Source organism: Miniopterus schreibersii (assembly GCF_964146895.1).
Source record: "Miniopterus schreibersii genome assembly, chromosome: 3".
Classification (NCBI taxonomy): Eukaryota; Metazoa; Chordata; class Mammalia; order Chiroptera; family Miniopteridae; genus Miniopterus; species Miniopterus schreibersii.
In genome coordinates this window covers 10,876,132-10,894,101 of record NC_138103.1, presented here as the reverse complement: position 1 = coordinate 10,894,101, position 17,970 = coordinate 10,876,132, and the positions used below count along the sequence as shown (strand labels likewise).

At 52.8% G+C, this 17,970-nt stretch overlaps 1 protein-coding gene across 2 annotated transcripts in view; it reads left to right on the top strand.

Moving 5' to 3' along the window:
* The window catches only part of ABCA3 (ATP binding cassette subfamily A member 3), a 46,987-nt gene extending 34,162 nt beyond the window's left edge, over positions 1 to 12,825 (top strand). For both annotated transcript variants that reach the window (XM_081132192.1, XM_081132193.1), the window contains 12 exons: positions 717 to 990; positions 3,881 to 4,085; positions 4,461 to 4,680; positions 5,035 to 5,193; positions 6,385 to 6,557; positions 7,155 to 7,283; positions 7,386 to 7,580; positions 9,325 to 9,512; positions 9,937 to 10,107; positions 10,366 to 10,556; positions 10,712 to 10,785; positions 11,266 to 12,825. In XM_081132192.1, coding sequence (XP_080988318.1) covers positions 717 to 990; positions 3,881 to 4,085; positions 4,461 to 4,680; positions 5,035 to 5,193; positions 6,385 to 6,557; positions 7,155 to 7,283; positions 7,386 to 7,580; positions 9,325 to 9,512; positions 9,937 to 10,107; positions 10,366 to 10,556; positions 10,712 to 10,785; positions 11,266 to 11,397 — 2,111 coding nt within the window. In that variant the 3' untranslated portion in view covers positions 11,398 to 12,825. The remainder of the gene's footprint in view (positions 1 to 716; positions 991 to 3,880; positions 4,086 to 4,460; positions 4,681 to 5,034; positions 5,194 to 6,384; positions 6,558 to 7,154; positions 7,284 to 7,385; positions 7,581 to 9,324; positions 9,513 to 9,936; positions 10,108 to 10,365; positions 10,557 to 10,711; positions 10,786 to 11,265) is intronic.
* Positions 12,826 to 17,970: the final 5,145 nt, after the last annotated feature.

Here is a 17,970-nt window from a genome sequence, read left to right as displayed (position 1 = left end):
ACCACTGAGCCATACCCGGCCGGGCAGGTTCTTCTTTAACTGAACTTACAGGCAGCCTAGAATGGGCTGGCACTGTGATGGGCACTGCACTAGGCAGGAGCTCCTGCAGCCCAGAGTCCCCACGTGGCCCTGCTAGTGATTGTGACCCTGACTAGCCCTATTGAAACAATATGGATGCCCCTCTTTGTCCCCCATGTGCCCCCCTGCCTGTTTTCTGGCTGTCACCTAGCCTGACCCAAAGATTGTGGGGCTCTCGTGGTGCACAGTGGCTCTGGGGGATTCAGGACTCTGCCATAGATGCCCCAGCCTGAGTCCATCTGGAAGGTTGAATTACCTGTTCACTTGTCAAGTGTGGGGCCTTTTGTTTCTGACCACCACACTGCATGGTTTTATTACCCTATACTTAGGTAATGGCAACAGGCCTTGATGGAAGCCAGTGTAAATATCAGTACTAGGATTCACTGATCTGTCCCTATCTCCTCCCTGACCCTTGGGTCCTACAGTGTGGGTGTCATTGCTGTACCATTTTACAGCTGAGTGAGAGGCAAGGCTAGAGTAGTGAGCCTGTGTGCGGGGTGTAACGGCCCGTGGACAGTTTCTGTGAGCATGGAAGGTTGTGTGTCCTTCCCATGGTTCCTCCAGGCCTTCAGAGCTCCCCTGAGTGTGGGCCTTGGGGGCTAGTCATCCACATTGCTGACTCTGCCATTGCCCCCCAGGTGACCTGGAGGAGTTCCTGATTTTCAGGGCCTCAGTGGAGGGAGGAGGCTTCAATGAGCGGTGCCTGGTGGCAGCATCCTTCAGAGATGTCGGCGAGCAGACAGTCATCACCGCCCTGTTCAACAACCAGGCATACCACTCCCCAGCCACTGCGCTAGCCATTGTGGACAACCTCCTGTTCAAGCTGCTGTGTGGCCCTCGGGCCTCCATTACAGTCTCCAACTACCCCCAGCCCCGGAGCGCTCTGCAGGCCGCCAAGGACCAGTTCAATGAGTATGTGCACTGCCCCCCCCATCCCTGTCCCCCAGCAGGACTCCATCCCCATTAGATCAGACCCCTGCCCCCTCCTTTCAGGACAGGTCATCAGAACTGACCACCTTGGCACTGCCAGGGGCCACCAAGGGCCATGGAGGTGGATAGAGCATGGTTTCTGTCCTCAGGAAACTTCCAGTTCTTGGCTGGGGAATCCTCACCCGTCTCTCTCAGTCCTCCGTATTCGCCCTTGTGTTGGATAGCAAATAAGCTATTGAGACTCCATCCCACATACCCTGAGGTCCCTGCAGGGAGCTCCTGAAGATTTAGAGGGTGGCCATGTCCTCTTCCCAAATCTGCGCCCCGCTCCTGCGAGCCACTGTCCCCAGCACACACTCATGCTCACGGCAGTGCCTGGCTGTGTGTGTGTGAGCGAGGACAGCAGAACACAGCAATATCAAGTGCTCTTGCTTCTTGATGGCCTCGAGTCAGGGAGCCCAGGAGGCATTTCTCTCAGGCCTTGTCATGGCATCATGTGTGTCAGACTCTCGACCTCATCCCTGTCACGGAGCCCCCAAAACTCTGGGACCATCCAGAGGAAGCCAAGAATACCAGTTAATTTCAGAACAATCACTCCATTTCAGGGCAGCTTATTAATGGGGGAGGTTGGTTCATCTCCACCCCCCATTCTAGACTGCCCTGAGCCTCACCACATCATCTTCTCCCTCTGCTGCTCCCATTTCTACCCCAAAAGAAGAGACACAGTGGCAGTCATTTGCTCTCCCTGTTATATCGGAAACAGAGAAGCCAAAGATAAATATTCGTGATAGAGCAGATGGCAGGGCTTTGAAATGATTCATAAAATGCTGGGAAGGGGCTTCCTCTTAATTGAGACATCAGGAAGCTGGGGAGCCTTCAGACCTGGGCAGGGTCATCAGCAGCTACAGGCAGGGGCTGTGATGGGGGCATCTAGAGGTGGCAGCTGCCTCCTGATAGGCTCCAAACTAGGAGACCCAGAGGTGAGGCTGAGCAGATTCAAGTGTAATATGTTAAGAGTGGACCAGGTAGCAGGAATTTTTGTTTTAACAGCTTAGGAGACATAATTCACCTATCATACAGTATCCCTGTTTGTTATACAATTATATGGTTATTAGTATATTCACAGAGTCATGGAGCCATCATCACAATGTAATTTTTTAAGATAATTGACATATAACATTGTTAGTTTCAGGTATACAACATCATGATTTGATACATGTACAGTAATCTAGTTAACACCCATCACCATACATAGTTACAAATATTTTTTCTTGTGATAAGAACTTTTAAGATTTATTGTCTTACAGCTTTAAAATATGTAATACAATATTATTAACTGTGGTCACCATGCTGTACATTACATTCCCATTACATATATTTAATAACTGGAAGTTTATACCTTTTGACCCCCTTCACCTATTTTGCCCATGCCCCACGTCTGGTAATCACCAAGCTGTTCTCTGTATCTATGAGTTTTGTTAAATTTGGGGAGGGGGTTTGGTTTTGGTTTTTTGATTTTTTGTGTTTTTTTTCAGATTCCACATGTGAGATCATACAGTGTTTGTCTTTCTCTGTATGACATGTTTCACTTAGCATAATTCCTCAAGGTCTATTCATGTTGTCACAAATGGCAGGATTTCTTTCTTTCTTATGGTCGTATAATGTTGAGATGCATATTACATTTCCCTTAGCTGTTCATCCATTGATGGACACATGTTGTTTCCATGGCTTGGCTATTGTGAATAATGCTGCTGTGAACATGGGGATGCAGCTGTCTTTTCAAGTTAGTATTTTTATGTCCTTCATGTAAATACCCAGAGGAATTGCTGGATCATATGGCAGTTCTATTTTTAATTTTCCAAGGAAATGTCACACTGTTTTCCATAGTGGCTGTACCAAGTTACATTCCCATCAATGGTGCACAAGGGGTTCCCTTTAACCCACATTTTCACCAATACTTGTTGTCTTTTTTATAACAGGCATTCTAACAGGTGTTAGGTTATATCTCATTGTGGCTTTGATTTGCATTTCCCTGATGATTAGGGATGTTGAGCATCTTTTCGTGTGCCTGTCGGACCACAATATAATTTCATGTAACGATTCATCATCCCAAAAAGACACCCTGTGACCACTGGCAGTCATTCTCCATTCCTCTCTCCATCTCCTAGCAGCTACTAGTCTACTTTCTGTTTCCATGGATTTGCCTGTTTTAGACATTTCATGTAAATGGAATCGTGTAATATGTGGCCTTTTGTGACTGGTTTCTTTCACTTTCAAGGTTCATTTATGTTGTAGCATGTGTCAGTACTCCTTTTTGAGGTCAATTAGTATCCATTTGTCCCATTACCATGTATTGAAATGGTCAGGATGTGTTTAAGCAACAGAATAATGCCATCAAAGCCAGTTTGTAGAAGGTGTTGTTGGCACCTGAGTGTAGAATGTAGAATGCACTTGACAGGGTGGGGGGAGATGAGCTGCTGCAGCAATATAGGCACTCAGTAAGCGGTGTCTAACAAAGGCAGGACAGAGAGAACCAGGCAGAGGGTTCTCAGATGTGGGAAAGGCAGAGCGACACCTGAGTGTCTATGGGGAGTGGGTGGCACAGAGGACGTATTGAAGGTGACTGGGAAAATGGAACTACCATTATTGGAGACAGGAAATGCAGAGGAGGAGCTATTCTTGGTGGGGGTGAAGGGTATGTTCCTGAGTACTGAGACCCTCCCGCAACTCTGGCATTTTCTCTTAACCCCCTTTAGTGGCTGGGTCCTGCATCGCATGCTTTGAATGGTAGTGACCAAGGACCCAATCCCCCAGCTACCCAGAAGTGCTGTGTTCTATCCCTGACCTGCCCTGTCCCCCCCAACCCCTGCAGGGGCCGGAAAGGATTTCATATCGCCCTCAACTTACTCTTCGCCATGGCATTCTTGGCCAGCACGTTTTCCATCCTGGCAGTCAGTGAGAGGGCTGTCCAGGCCAAGCATGTCCAGTTTGTGAGTGGAGTCCACGTGGCCACTTTCTGGCTCTCAGCTCTGCTGTGGGACCTCATCTCCTTCCTCATCCCCACTCTGCTGCTGCTGGTAAGGGCCACAGCTGGTACTGGGACCCTTCCCTGCATGTCCAGGGAGCTTGCCCTGGGGCCCCTGTGCAGACCAGAACTAGCTCAGGGTCCGTCCTGACAGTCAGCTCTGATTCCAGGAGGACAGTTGGGAATGCCAGGGAGCCCCCTCGTTGGTCTCCATGCCCTCAGCTTCTGCCCCCCTTTGGTAGGCAGGGCCCTAGAGCCAGGTGCCCTGGTGACAGTTCTGTCAGCAAAGGGGAGGAGGGGGAACCTCATCAGGGCAGATCCCAGGGCTGAAAACCACCACAGGAGATGACTCAGCCTGTGGGTCCTGGGCCTGGGCACCTGCGTTGCTCTGCAGGCATACCAAGCCACCCTCTCTGTGCTGCTGCAGGTGGTGTTCAGAGCCTTTGACGTGCATGCCTTCACACGGGACGGCCATGTGGCCGACACCCTGCTGCTGCTCATGCTCTACGGCTGGGCGATCATACCCCTCATGTATCTGATGAACTTCTTTTTCTCGGGGGCAGCCACTGCCTACACAAGGCTGACCATATTCAACATCCTGTCAGGCATCGCCACCTTCCTCATGGTCACCATCATGCGCATCCCAGGTGGGAGCCTGGAAACTGCCCCTACTCCCCACAACCTGGATACCCATGGAACCTCTCGGCCCCAGTGTGGAGGTGCGGGGGGGTACGGGGTGCTACCAGTGCAGACGCTGGGCCAGACCAGACGCCGGCAGCACCTCTCCTTGCATTTGCAGCAGAACCGGTGGGGCCATGCCCTGGGAGGTGGTGTCCCAGGAAGGCCTGGGCATGGTCTGTGGAGGACACCTAGCTGGATGCCCTGGCTTATGCACACTTCATAGGGAACATCAGGAACCTGCTTTCCCTGATACGATCTGTCCTTGGGGGCAAGTATGGTGTGTCCTCCTGCGTTCACTGGTCTGTGCCTTCTCCCCACAGCGGTAAAATTAGAAGAACTTTCTAGAACTCTGGACCGCATATTCCTGGTGCTGCCCAATCACTGTCTGGGGATGGCGGTCAGCAGCTTCTATGAGAACTATGAGACCAGGAGGTACTGTACCTCCTCGGAGATGGCCGCCCACTACTGCAGGAAATACAGTGAGTGTCAGGCTCCTACCAGCAGGCCCTTTACCCAGCTCTCTCCTCAAGACCAGCCAGGACATCCCCAGGAGCCTTGTTCCTGTGAAGGGGCTTCTCCGGGGAGGCTCAGGCCATGGTATGTCAGGGGAGGTTCCTGGTCCCAGGACTGAGACACCCCAGGTATAAGCATGAAAAGGGTCTTCAGAAGACATGCGCTCACCCCCACCCCTAGTGATGTGCGCTTCCTCCTTCCTGCCTGGCTGACCCCTAAATCTCTGTATGATCAGCTTAGGTGGGTCCCGCTCCTGGGGGGACTCTCCCAGCCCCACCATCACTGGGGGTGGGCACCCTTCATTGCTTCTGCAGCACTCAGACACACATGGCACTCCCCTGCTTCCTTGACCAGCTCCCACCTGATCCCACCCATTCCCACCACCCTTCCAGCTTTCACTAGCTCCTGGGCATTCCTTGGCTCATGGAGCAGTCACTCCACTCTCCATCTCTGTCTTTACATGGTCTTCTTGTGTCTTTGTATCTCAAACCTCCCTCTTCTTCATTTTGTAAAGACATTTGTTGTTGGATTTAGGGACCACCCTAAATCCAGGATCTTACCTTGAGACCCTTAACTAATTACACCTGTAAAAACCCTATTTCTAAGTAAGATCATTCACAGGTTAGGGGGATTAAGACGTGGATGTCTTTCTGGGGGCCATGATTTATCCCACCATGTACCCTTTCTGTGCCTGGAACAGTTTAGCAGGCAGCGTAGTTGTCACATTTGCAGAGCCCCGTACATCCCCCTGGCAGGCTCATTTTCTGCTCTGTTCCTACCACTTTCTTACTTCACAGACCAACTTGGCGGAAGGGAGGCACATCTTACCTGTCCTTATGTCTCAGAGCAGTCCCCAGGCAAGGAAGTGAATGTATGTGTGAGTGAGTGAGGGCATGACTTGGCCACTTGTCATAAGTGCCCCTTGCAAGGTGAAACTGCCCAAAATGCAGGAAGTGTTGGGGGCTCTTGTGTGGCAGTGACAAACATGGTATGCACCCTCGGAAGATGAATGGACCATGTCCTTCACAGCCTCCATGTAGAAGGCTGGGGTGCACATGCCTGGTGGGCCTACAGAGAAGGACGCTGGCTGGCACTCCTGTGGAGAAGTGAGGGCAATAGGGGACGCGGGTGCAGCACCCTCTCCCTTGCCCACACAGACATCCAGTACCAGGAGAACTTCTATGCATGGAGTGCCCCGGGGGTCGGCAGGTTCGTGACCTCCATGGCTGCCTCAGGGTTTGCCTACCTCACCCTGCTCTTCCTCATTGAGACCGACCTGCTGTGGAGGCTGAAAACCTGCATCTGTGCCTTCCGGAGGAGGCGGGAGCTGGTGAGTGGCTCCTGCAGCTCTGCATCCAGCAGGTCTCCCACCGAGGCCAGGCTTCCTCTGGCCAGCACACAGGGAGGGCCTCAGCACCCAGCAAGGGCCAGGGTGTACGTGCACCACAGGGCTCGCAGCCTGGGAGAGGGGTCACAGTCCTCCTGGGGCCTTGGTGTTTCTTGGTCTCAGCAGAGGCAGTGCTGTCAGGCACCGTTATGTTTGTCACGTACCTCCATCCCACTAAGAAAATCTACTGAGACCACATTGGATGCAAAGATTAACCCAGGGCAAATTGGCTTCTCTAAAATATTAGGACTTCTCTGAGAAGAGGAGTTTCGATCCATGTATTAAGGTCTCACACCGTTCAGTGGAGTTTCCTTCCTGGTACTCTCCGTGAGTCTTGCACTGTCCTTGTTCCTCAGGCAGTTTGTGTCTGCTCCATGTTACTTTCTGCCCTTACGGCCCTCTCAGCTCTCCCTCTGAAAGGCCTGAGTCTGCACATGTGGGCTGGACTGGGTGAGCTGTCTCAGAGACCTCAGCCCTTCTATAGAAAAGGACGCCTCGGGATGGAGCTCACCCCTTGTGGTCTTTTTCCGGAACAATTAGATGGAAGTGTATACCCGGCCATCAGCACTTCCTGAGGACCAGGATGTGGCAGATGAGAGAAACCGAATCCTGGCCCCCAGCCTGGACTCCCCACTGGACACACCTCTGATCATCAAGGAGCTCTGCAAGGTAAGCCGGCTACACCCCACAGGCCCCAGGTCTGTCCCCAATGCCTGGCTGCCCAGAAGCTGGCTTCCTGCCTCATTTTGATTTCTCCCCGGAACCTCACAGGTATATGAGCAGCGGACTCCCCTCTTTGCCGTGGACAAGATCTCCCTTGCCGTCCAGAAAGGGGAGTGCTTTGGGCTGCTGGGTTTCAACGGAGCTGGGAAAACCACCACTTTCAAAATGCTGACTGGGGAGGAGACCATCACTTCTGGGGACGCCTTTGTTGGGGGCTACAGCATCAGTTCAGACATCGGGAAGGTGGGTGCTGCAGGAAGAGGGGGCACCCTGGAGGCAAAGATGCAGCTCGTCTCTGGCTCAGGAAGTGGATAGCAGGATGAGGCAGTGACGGTGGGCAGAGCTAAGCCAGTGATGGGGTAGAGAAAAAGGACAGGAAGACAAGGGCCCCCTTGACTGGAAAAGCCCAGGCCTGGCTGGGGAGGTAAAGACTGGGCCCCTCCCAAAGAAGCCATTTCTCTGGACCTGGTGTGGCATGGTGCTTACGACATACTGCCCTGCTCAAAAAAACAGGCTCTCTTCAATCTGTGCACATAGATTTACAATAATGGTCCCTGGGCTGTTCAGACCAGCCATCCCACCAAGCACCAAAAGCCAGATAAAACATCAATGACAAACCATATTGGTAAGAACATGGAAGAGCACATAGCATGGTGAGGAACTCAGACCAAAATCCAGGAGCCCTGAGAGGCACAGAGGGCCACTGTGTTCTAGGCAATGGGCGTGGGTTTAGGGGCCTTGCTGAGTGAAGAGGGCAGAAACAAAGGCCCAGGGCCTCCATGGTAGGGGTGTATTAGGAGACTTTCCCCATGTGGGGCTGAACCACAAAGGCTGCCCCTGAGGGTAAGGATGAACCAGGCCCACCTCCTGCTCCCCTGCCCCTGGGGATTGCCTAGAAGATTACCTGTGTGCTGAGTAGAGCAAGAAAAGGAATGAAGAGCCTGTGTCTGGGAGTGACCTAATCACCTGAACTTGCAGCAGGGGCCAGACCGCAACATACACCTTCTCTGGAGGAAGGCCTTTGTCTTGGGCAATGAAGAACACCCCAAGTAGTATTTCAAGGCCTATGAGCAGTGCACAACTAAACGGCCAAAGAAGACAGTCCCTGTTACTGAAACCTGCAGATACCAGGGTCCTCCAGGAGAAACCCACCATTTTAGATTTGCAATCGCCAGACCCAGATTATAAAACAGCTGTGTTTACTGTGTTTAAAGAAATAAACGAGACTGAAAATATAGGAAAGAGAAAACTAGATGTTTTCTAGGAAGTGGAGGAAAGGGTAAGAAGTCCTAAATACATTTAATCTGAGTTGCAGCAGGAAAGAAGAAAGTAAGGGAAAGATAATCACTGACAAGGAATTAGCTAAGAATTTTCCCAGACCAATTAAACACAAATGCTGGAAGCATAGGAACCCCAGGGAGGGTAAAGAAAAGAAACCCCAGCTTTGGAATCCACAGACTTCAGGCTCACCTGTCCCCAGCCAGCTGCTGAAGGTAGGGGGAGATGGCAGCAGCTGTGGGGTACCTTGGCTCTGATGAAGGTGGCCGTCTGACCAGGGGATGCCCCACCCCAAAGGTGTTGCCACCAAACCTCTCTTTCATTAGAAGGAGAAGAAAGAAAAGTCCTAGCACACATTAGATATTTGTTAAACATCTGATGAAGGAATGAGCAGATGATACACCAGCAGATATTTGCATGTGATCACTTTGTATAATCAATACATTCTTGTACCAACCAGCCCCTACACTACCTACTTGTTAGCCCCCCTCTGACTACTTGTTATGGGGCAGTGTGGCTGCTCATGGCCTCCTTGAGCCGGCCAAGCCCCTCCCATGTCCCCACTAAAGTGCTGCTTGGCAAACTTTGGCTGTGGCCAAGGCCAGGGTCTGTGCACTGGCTGATGGACCACTCTGGACAGATTGGCTGAGAGAAACCTGGAGGAGACTCCCTCTGACCTGTTACCTCCCCGGCTGTGTTCCAACCCAAGGTGCGACAGCGTATTGGCTACTGCCCCCAGTTTGATGCCCTGCTGGACCACATGACAGGTCGGGAGACGCTGGTCATGTACGCCCGGCTTCGGGGCATCCCCGAGCGTCACATCAGTGCCTGTGTGGAGAACACACTTCGGGGCCTGCTCCTGGAGCCGCATGCCAACAAGCTGGTCAGGACTTACAGGTGCACCTGTGCCTCAACCCCTCCCCCGCCCCATGACTCCATGACCCATGGGTCTTCCCAGGATGGAGTTAGGGTCTCCCTTAACATAGACAGCCACGCAGGTCAGGAGCTGGACTTCCCAAGTGAGAGGGGCTGCCCTATTGGTTCCCATCTCCTAGAGGTAAAGCCAATCTCAGGTGAGGTCAGGACCCCCCTTAGGTGCAGACAGATGGTGTACTGCTCCATGTAGGGGTGGGGGCTGATCCCCTGGGCACAGCTTTCTCTGGGGCCTCTAGCACCCTTAGGTAGAAGCTTTCCAGGCACACTCCCTCATTCCTCTTCACCTGGGGCACTTTGTGGTCATTGGGCCCTGTCATCTGTTGGGACCTGGGGATGCTATGCTAATAATCAGCCTTGCCCCCTTGTGCATCCCCTCTGCCCCCAGCGGTGGCAACAAGCGGAAACTGAGCACTGGCATTGCCCTCCTTGGAGAGCCTGTGGTCATCTTCCTGGATGAACCATCCACTGGCATGGACCCTGTGGCCCGGCGCCTGCTCTGGGACACTGTGGCGAGGGCACGTGAATCTGGCAAGGCCATTGTCATCACCTCCCATAGGTAGAGCCAGGGTCTCTGTGGGCCAATGGATCAGCTGTGATGGGGGTTGTGGGAGGGAGGGGCTGGGTGGAGAGAGACCTGACATCTGTTGGTACAGAATCTGTGAGGAGAATCCCCAGGCTCTAGCATGTGGGCCACACTCTGAGCATGGGAATCAGGAAGAGCCTGATCTGGGTGTTGACACCTTCCCATCTGCACATGGAGGGTGAGTGTCAGCATACCCCAGCCCTGTGTCAGGCCTCCATCCCCTCTCTCTAGCATGGAGGAATGTGAGGCCTTGTGCACCCGGCTGGCCATCATGGTGCAGGGTCAGTTTAAGTGCCTGGGCAGCCCACAGCACCTCAAGAGCAAGTTTGGCAGTGGCTACTCCCTGCGGGCCAAGGTCAGGAGCGACAGGCAGCAGGAGGCGCTGCAGGAGTTCAAGGCATTTGTGGACCTGACCTTCCCAGGTGTGTGAGCTTCACAGAGGGCATCTGAGCCTTGCCCCTACCAAGTTCCACATCCCTGACCCCTGGGATGAGACCTAAGAATCTGTGGGCCCAGGCCACCTTCCCCTGACCCTCCAGCCCAGCCGTCATGGGGACACAGTCTCTCCTTTGTGCAGGCAGTGTCCTGGAAGATGAGCACCAAGGGATGGTCCATTACCACCTGCCTGGCAATGACCTCAGTTGGGCAAAGGTGAGCATGGGCCCCACAGGGCCTCATCTGGGGCTGGGGAAGTTCCCTCCAGCAGTCACCCCTTCTGTGGTGATTCCAGGCTCTTCCTAAGGAGGAATCACTTGTAGTTTCTTTTCTAACACTCATCCTAATATCTACTAGGTTTGGGGGTTTATGCCTGAAATATTTGAGTTGGAAAAAAAATTGGTTCAAAAAAGGAAACTGGCTCAGAGAGGGAACAAAGCTTGCCTACCCTTGCCCGACTCTGAGCTAAGAGTCAGGAGGAAACCTGGTCCCCAGGCCTGCTCACTGAGCACAACCCATGTCTTCCCTCTGGGATCTCAGCTCACCCTGTAAGGCCAACTCCTTATGGGTGCTCTAGGGACTGGACTGGGCAGGTGTAGGATCTTCTGGGCCATACCACCCTTACGGCCAAGGACTCCCAGACCAGACAAAAAGCCAGGCCCTGGGCTTGTTAACAGCAGCTTCTGCTTCCCCAAGGTCTTTGGTATCCTGGAGAAGGCCAAGGAGAAGTATGGAGTGGACGACTACTCTGTGAGCCAGATCTCACTGGAGCAAGTCTTCCTGAGCTTTGCCCACCTGCAGCCACCCGCCGACGATGAGGGGCCATGAGGAGCCTGGTAGAGGTGGGATGAGGGGGAGCACAGGTGGACATCCTCTCCCTCCGAGTTCATCTTATCCTGCACCTTTATTTCTAATCACTGTTTTCTATGATGGACATGAAAATCAAGGCACAATATGGACTGGGTGTATCGGTGCCTTCACGCCAGGAATCAGCATGCGAACATCCGCATCTAAGGTGGTTGCCGAACCCCACTCCCAGAAGTCAAGATCCCAGCCAAGAGCGGGTCCAGCAGTTTGTGTAGGCAAGCTGCAGGGCCTTTGGAGAGAGCTTGTCAGGAAGGGGCCACAGCTGACCCTGGGGGTGAATTTCCCTATGAGCTCAGGAGAGCACTCAGTGACATGTCCATGTTCACACATGGCACAGAGCTTCTCTAGGTGTGAAATGGGAAACCGGCTGGACAGTTGGCAGCAGGGCTCGCCAGGCTGCCCAGAATGGACAGAAAGGTCGTCTGTCGCTATCCATGAGGGAGATGCCAGCTGTGATTAGGCACTGAGATCTTGGCATCCAGTATAGCCAGGGGCATCTTGAGAGTCCATGTTCCTGAGAGTGTGGATACTACGCTGGGCAGAGCTGACCCTTTGGCACCATCCCACCAGCATCTTCCAGAGTCAGCCAATGCAGGGAGGGAAGGCAATCCTCCATTCCAGACCCTGGCCTTCTGAGAAGACACCAGCCAGGAGACCAGCCAGGGACTGAGCAGCCATCTATGGAGGGTGCACCGAACACATGGTGACTCAGTGTCCAGAAAATAAAGGCTGGAAGGGAACATGACCATAGTCTGTGAGCCACACACAAGATGGGGGTCGCGGGCCCAGTAACTCACCTCTAGTCCTAAAACAAGCCTTCTGTGTCAACTTCAGACAAACAAAAGCAAGAGCTCATTTTTCCCCAGTATGTAGTAACCTTACAGAACTCAGTCATGAGGTGAAGGCATTAAGCCAACACAAGTGCAAAAGCAGGTTATCTAAACAGCCAGCTGACGGATGTTTGTCTATAGTGAGGAAAGACAGGTATAGGGTTGATGTAGGAGGGTGCAGACCTGGGTGGACAGGAGGCCTCTAGCTCCAGGGCCACTCATGGGCTTTTAGCTGTCTTCCAGAAGGTTCTTCTTCAGCATTAGCTCCCTTTTTATTTATGTACTATTTATGTCTTAGGTTTCTAAATTTCCATGATTTGAATCTCTGTGCCTTTTTGCATTTCCTTAGTAGTTTTAGAAAAGGCTTGTTTCCATCACTGGTTCATTTGGATCAGTTTCAAATTTGCATTTTTATCAGTCTCTCAAAGTTTGGAAACACTACAAACAGTTTCCAGTAGCTCTTTTATTCCCTTTAAAATTCTTCCAATTATCATCATTTAGTTCCATGTTATAAAAAATAAACTTAGGGGTGGCTGTGGTCCTAAACATTGCCCAACAGAAAACATCTTCTGAGAGATGGGCCTCAGATTTGTTGGCAAAAGCTGTGGTTGCTGCACCCATGTTGGGTTTGCTGGGTCATGGGAGGAGGGCAGAAGCCAGCACAGCTTGGCCACATGTCCATGCTTGACAAACCTACTGCAGGGCTTCCTGGTCGGGGGGGGGGGGGGGGGGGTGGTGTGTGTGTGTGTGTGTGTGTGTGTGTGTGTGTGTGTGTGTGTGATGTTTTTATTGACTTTTAGAAAGGGAGAGGGGGAGAAACATTGATGAGAAAGAGAAACATCTACATTGATGAGAAAGAGAAACATCTATTGGCTGCCTCCTGCATGCCCCTACTGGGGATTGAGCCCCCAACCCGAGCATGTGCCCTGACCAGGAATCAAACCAGTGACCTCTTGGTGCACAGATGACGCTCAACCAACTGAGCCACACCGTCTAGGGCTCCTGGGCTGTTTTTCAGCCCACCTGTTAGAAATTTGCCATTTATCTCCTTTGATGCCACAAGAAAGGGTATGAGGAAAGGTGTTTAGGACTGAAGGAACAATTCATACGTATGTGAGGCACACATGTGAAATCAAGACTGCATCAGTTCAAGAAGTGGATTCACTGATAGATGAGGTGGAGAGACCAGTGCAAAGGAGACTGGCAGGATGAAAATGGGGACAGTCATGATCAGAGGAGATCCTCCTTAGGAAGATGACCTGGCAGCTGTGGAAAGGTTGATGCTGGCACAGGCGAAGCTGCAGCAGTGGGGACCAGAGGGGCAGGCGCACAGCACAGTTAGGGAGAGCCCAGAAGACTATGTCTGTGAAAGGAGCCCATGGTTGCACCCAAGCATGGAGCTTGGGCAACTGCAGGAGGGACAGCTGAAGAGACCCCAGGAGCAGCAGGAAGAGACACCACTGTTAGGGTCCAGTGTGTCCCCGAGTTATCTACAAAGCTGCTGGAAATCTGGTGTGAAGCTGAGTGTCCTCAAGGAGCAGGAGTGGAGTAGGGCCTAAGAAACTAAACACACACCCTGCCCTGGTTGATTTGAGTTGTGGCAGCTCTAAGCCCAGGGGATGGGTGTGGAAAGGAGCCATAGACCAGGCCCCTGCCCCCAGCAGAAGAGCTGGCCTGTGTCATCCATCCTACCATTCCTATCTCACTCTCCTCTAGACCTTCAGGCCCAGACAGTCCCTAGAGATCCTGGCCCCAAACAGCTGTCACATCTGGCAGGCATAGCCCTCCAGTGGGGGGACTCTACCCCTGCCCTGCCCCCAGCAGTAGAGAGACCCAGGAGACAAGGTCATGCCGTCCCATGGCTCCTGAGGGACAGGCACCCATGTCAGGGCTGAGAGCAAGGCCCAGAAAAGTCCTACCTGTCCAATGATGTGCTCAGCTGACACAGTGGACCTAGGGACTGACCTTCAGCCTGACAGCTGCACCCAGAGAGGGCTCCGACAAGGAAGGAGGGCAGCCGTGTGGGGAAGGTGAGGAGACCCTACTGAGGGGCAGGGCTGAGGCCAAGCCTCTCCACTGCCTTCACTGTGGGGAAGAGCTGCCAGGCAGTAGGTCACAAGTCAAGGGGACACCACCCCCCAGACCACAAGAACAGCTCCTGCAGGCTTGCTGAGCACATCAGAAAACCCAAGACTACAGTGGTTTAAAAAAGACAGGAGTTTATTTCTCTGCCAACAAAGTCCAGAGATGGCAGTCCAGGCATTCTGTCACCATCAAGGTCATAGGGAGTCAAATTCCATCTGCCTGCTCCATCCAGGTGTAGGCCTCCCTCCTCAAGGTTACCTCTCAGGGTTCAAGGGCTGCTGAGGCTTCCAGATGGCATTATCAGAAAACGGAACAAGAGAGCAGAGCTCCTGGGGGCTGTCAGACACTTGGGCCACGTCACTGCCCAGAATGTAGGCACATGGCTACACCAGGTACAAGGAGCTGGGACATGCAGATAAAACCCAGACAACTGCAGTTTTTGCCACAATTGTAGCAGGCAAGCTGGTGTCCTCAAGGTGATCCCCTTGTTGTCCAAGCTGGTGAGACCTCACCTCATTCAGGAAGCCCCAGAGACCTCCCACAGACCAGCAGAAGTGACCATACCCTAAGGCCTGACCTCCATTCTCATCCCCCACCAAGCGCCCTGGCCCTTTGGTTGCAGGTACTCAGAAAAGCAAACAAACTGGACAGTTTCTTGCTAACCAAATTCCAATCCCAGATCTCTAGTCCAGGAAGCCAAGGTCACCCAAGTCCCAGGGACCCCTGGCCTGGTCTCTCAAAGCAGCAGACAAGACCAAGGAGCCAAGACCAGCACCTGGAGGCGGGGGGGAGGCTGGAAGGCAGGTCCAAGGGTGGGCACAAGTTGTCTTGGGAGGAGTGGAAGAAGGTTCCAAAAGGCTAGACCGCCAACCAGGGCAGCTGATTCCTGCTACTCCATCCGCATGACACCCCGTGCCAGCTACTCCCCAGCTCACCTCTGGCATAAGCTGGCCAGGCCCTCTGGGACCCCCACTCCCACACAGATGGGTCAGTGTGAAGGTGAGTGCAGCCTACATTCATCCGGAGCCTGCCCGCTGCGCTGAGGGACAAAGCTTCACCTGCAGAGGGACTGAGGTGCCTGGGTAGATCACCTGGGCCCCACGTGGACCCAGAGGGGCTAAGCTCCATCCACTCCTGCATTACAGAGATGATCCAAAGATTCTGAGAGGTACCCCCAACACCAAAGTTAGGGTTAGGCTGCTTACCCCACCCTACAGCTGAGGCCAGCAGGCCAAGTGTACAATATCCCACCCTCCAGACACAAGGCTCCTTTCCTTGACAGAGGGCACTCTGGGGACCCTGTATGAGGGGAGGCTCAGGGCAGGTAGACCTGGAGGCTGACAGAGAAGGGGAAACAAGTGGAGACCCAGGCCCCCCAGGAGAGACAGCCAGGAGGCAGGACAGTGGTAGGCCCTAGAGTCCCATCCCCACCTGATGGGCTCATGTGATCTGGGCTTCAAGCAGGCAGAGGGAGGGGCTGAAGCTATGGGGTCAGGCCTGGCCCACACCCCACAGGTGCTGGCTTCATATGCCTCCGAGGTCAGAGAAGCTCCAAGTTGACTACCTGTATAAGGCACAAGGGAAAGGGAGAGGGCTGGGAGCCAGGCAACAACAGTCACCACTGTGTGACCTGAGGCTTACCCAGTGCTGCAGCACACTATCACCTGCTCTGCATCCAGCTCTGGCCAGGCCCCATTCTGTTCCCTGTGACCTCCCCAGGGTGTGCAGCTCAGGTGTTACTATCTTTGACTTCCTTGGGGCAGAAACAAACATGGGGCTTTGGGCATTAAAACCAGCACAGGTTCCCTGCAGCACAGGGGCCTGCAGTCCCTCCAGAGGGCAGCCTGCAGCACCGCCTGGGAGAGTGCCTGGGGTGGGGCGGGGAGCGGGGCGGCAGGTTTGGGGAGTGCTCAGGACCTGATGCCCCACACCTTGGAGACACTAACTGGAATGGCCTCACCACAACTCCAGACCCTCATTTGCTGGATGGCCCTTTCAGACCCAGCCTGGCCACCCAAAAGGACCAGCCAGCACCAACTGGGCTCCTTCATGGGCTGCAGGTACCCACCCCCACAGAGAGGAGCCAGGCCTCCCCAAAGGTCACTGAGCCATCACAACCTCCCTGACCCCACCCAAACCCCTCTTCCACCTGGCTGGGCAACATCTGCCCTTGGCAACATCTGCTAGCAATGGGTAGAAGTGCTTTCTGACATGGCTTACAAGGGGTCACAATGCCTGCTCGAAGCTCCTGGGTGGCCCACCATGACCTCCAGCACAACCCTAGCTATCCCTGACCTTCTCATTATCCAGGATCATCAGCCTCCAATGACAGGCACTGCAGAGGTTATCAGGCCCACAGAGGATGAAGGCAGAGGGAACATTCTACTTTGATGTGAGTACGCTCTCAAAGTTGAGAGCATCCCCACATCACCAACAGGTGGCCCTCAGCACTGGGAGGAAAGGGAGGGGGACTCAGGACCCTGGCCAGAGCCTGCAGGATACCTGTGGCTTGCTGCCAAATGCCCTATCCACAGGAGCCCTGCCCCACCCTCTCCATCAAATCTGGACCAAAGACCTCCTAAAGCCTCCAAAGGCCCCTGCTCCCAGCCCTCAGCCACCTCAGCCAACCTCAATAGGTTGGCACTGGGGACTGGGAGGGGCGAAGGCCAGGAGCCTCCAGAGTTTTATTTTCTCATGTTTTTCCAAACACATTCTGCTGACCCCCAAAACTGCAAAAGCCAAGTTGCTTAAATATTAAAAGTTCACCAGATGAAACAAAAATCAGTAATATTTAGAAACAAATTTGATTAAATTCATGTTAATAAATCATGCTTTTAGATTTTATATAAAATGTATTACATGATATACAGATTATAGAATTATACACCTGAAGCCTCTAATTTTATTAACCAATGTGACCCCAATAAATTCAATAAAAGGTGCTAACTTTAAAAAGATAAAATGTGTTAAAATGTACAATAGTACCTCGGTTTTCTAAAGTCTCCGTTGACGAATATTTAGGTTTATGAACACCATAAACCCAGAAGTAAATGCTTTGGTTTTCGAACACGCCTCGGAAGTCGAACATGCCACACGGCTTCGCTGAGGGCAAAATCCTGAGGCCCAGCTGTTGGCTATTGATCCCTCAATTTTCGAACGTTTGAGAACTCAATCTTCCAGAACGGATTACATTTGAAAACCAAGGTATCACTGTATATGCATGCCAAATTATATTACTTTAGACTCTAAAAATTTAGAGCATTAAAAAAAAAGCAGAGGGGGCTGTCAGGCCAGCCGGTTATTTCCCCACCCTCCTCTTGTTATGGTGGGGACACCAGCATGCCCCCTCCCAGCCAGGGTATCAGTGCTGCCCTGGGTAAAGGCTCTGGGTTCAGGGCCCTTCAAGTACCCACTAATGGTTGGCCCAGGATGTGTGGGGCTCCAACATGCTGCCACAGCCACCTCCTCACAGACCTCCATGTGCTATGGGCCTGGACCACCAAGGTCACCCCATCCCCAGTGCCAACCACCTAGGCCTCTTCACTGCTACAGGACCAAGGCTGCCCTTCTGATGTGGAGAATTTAACTTATTTTAAATGTCCCCCCATTCCTGCCATCA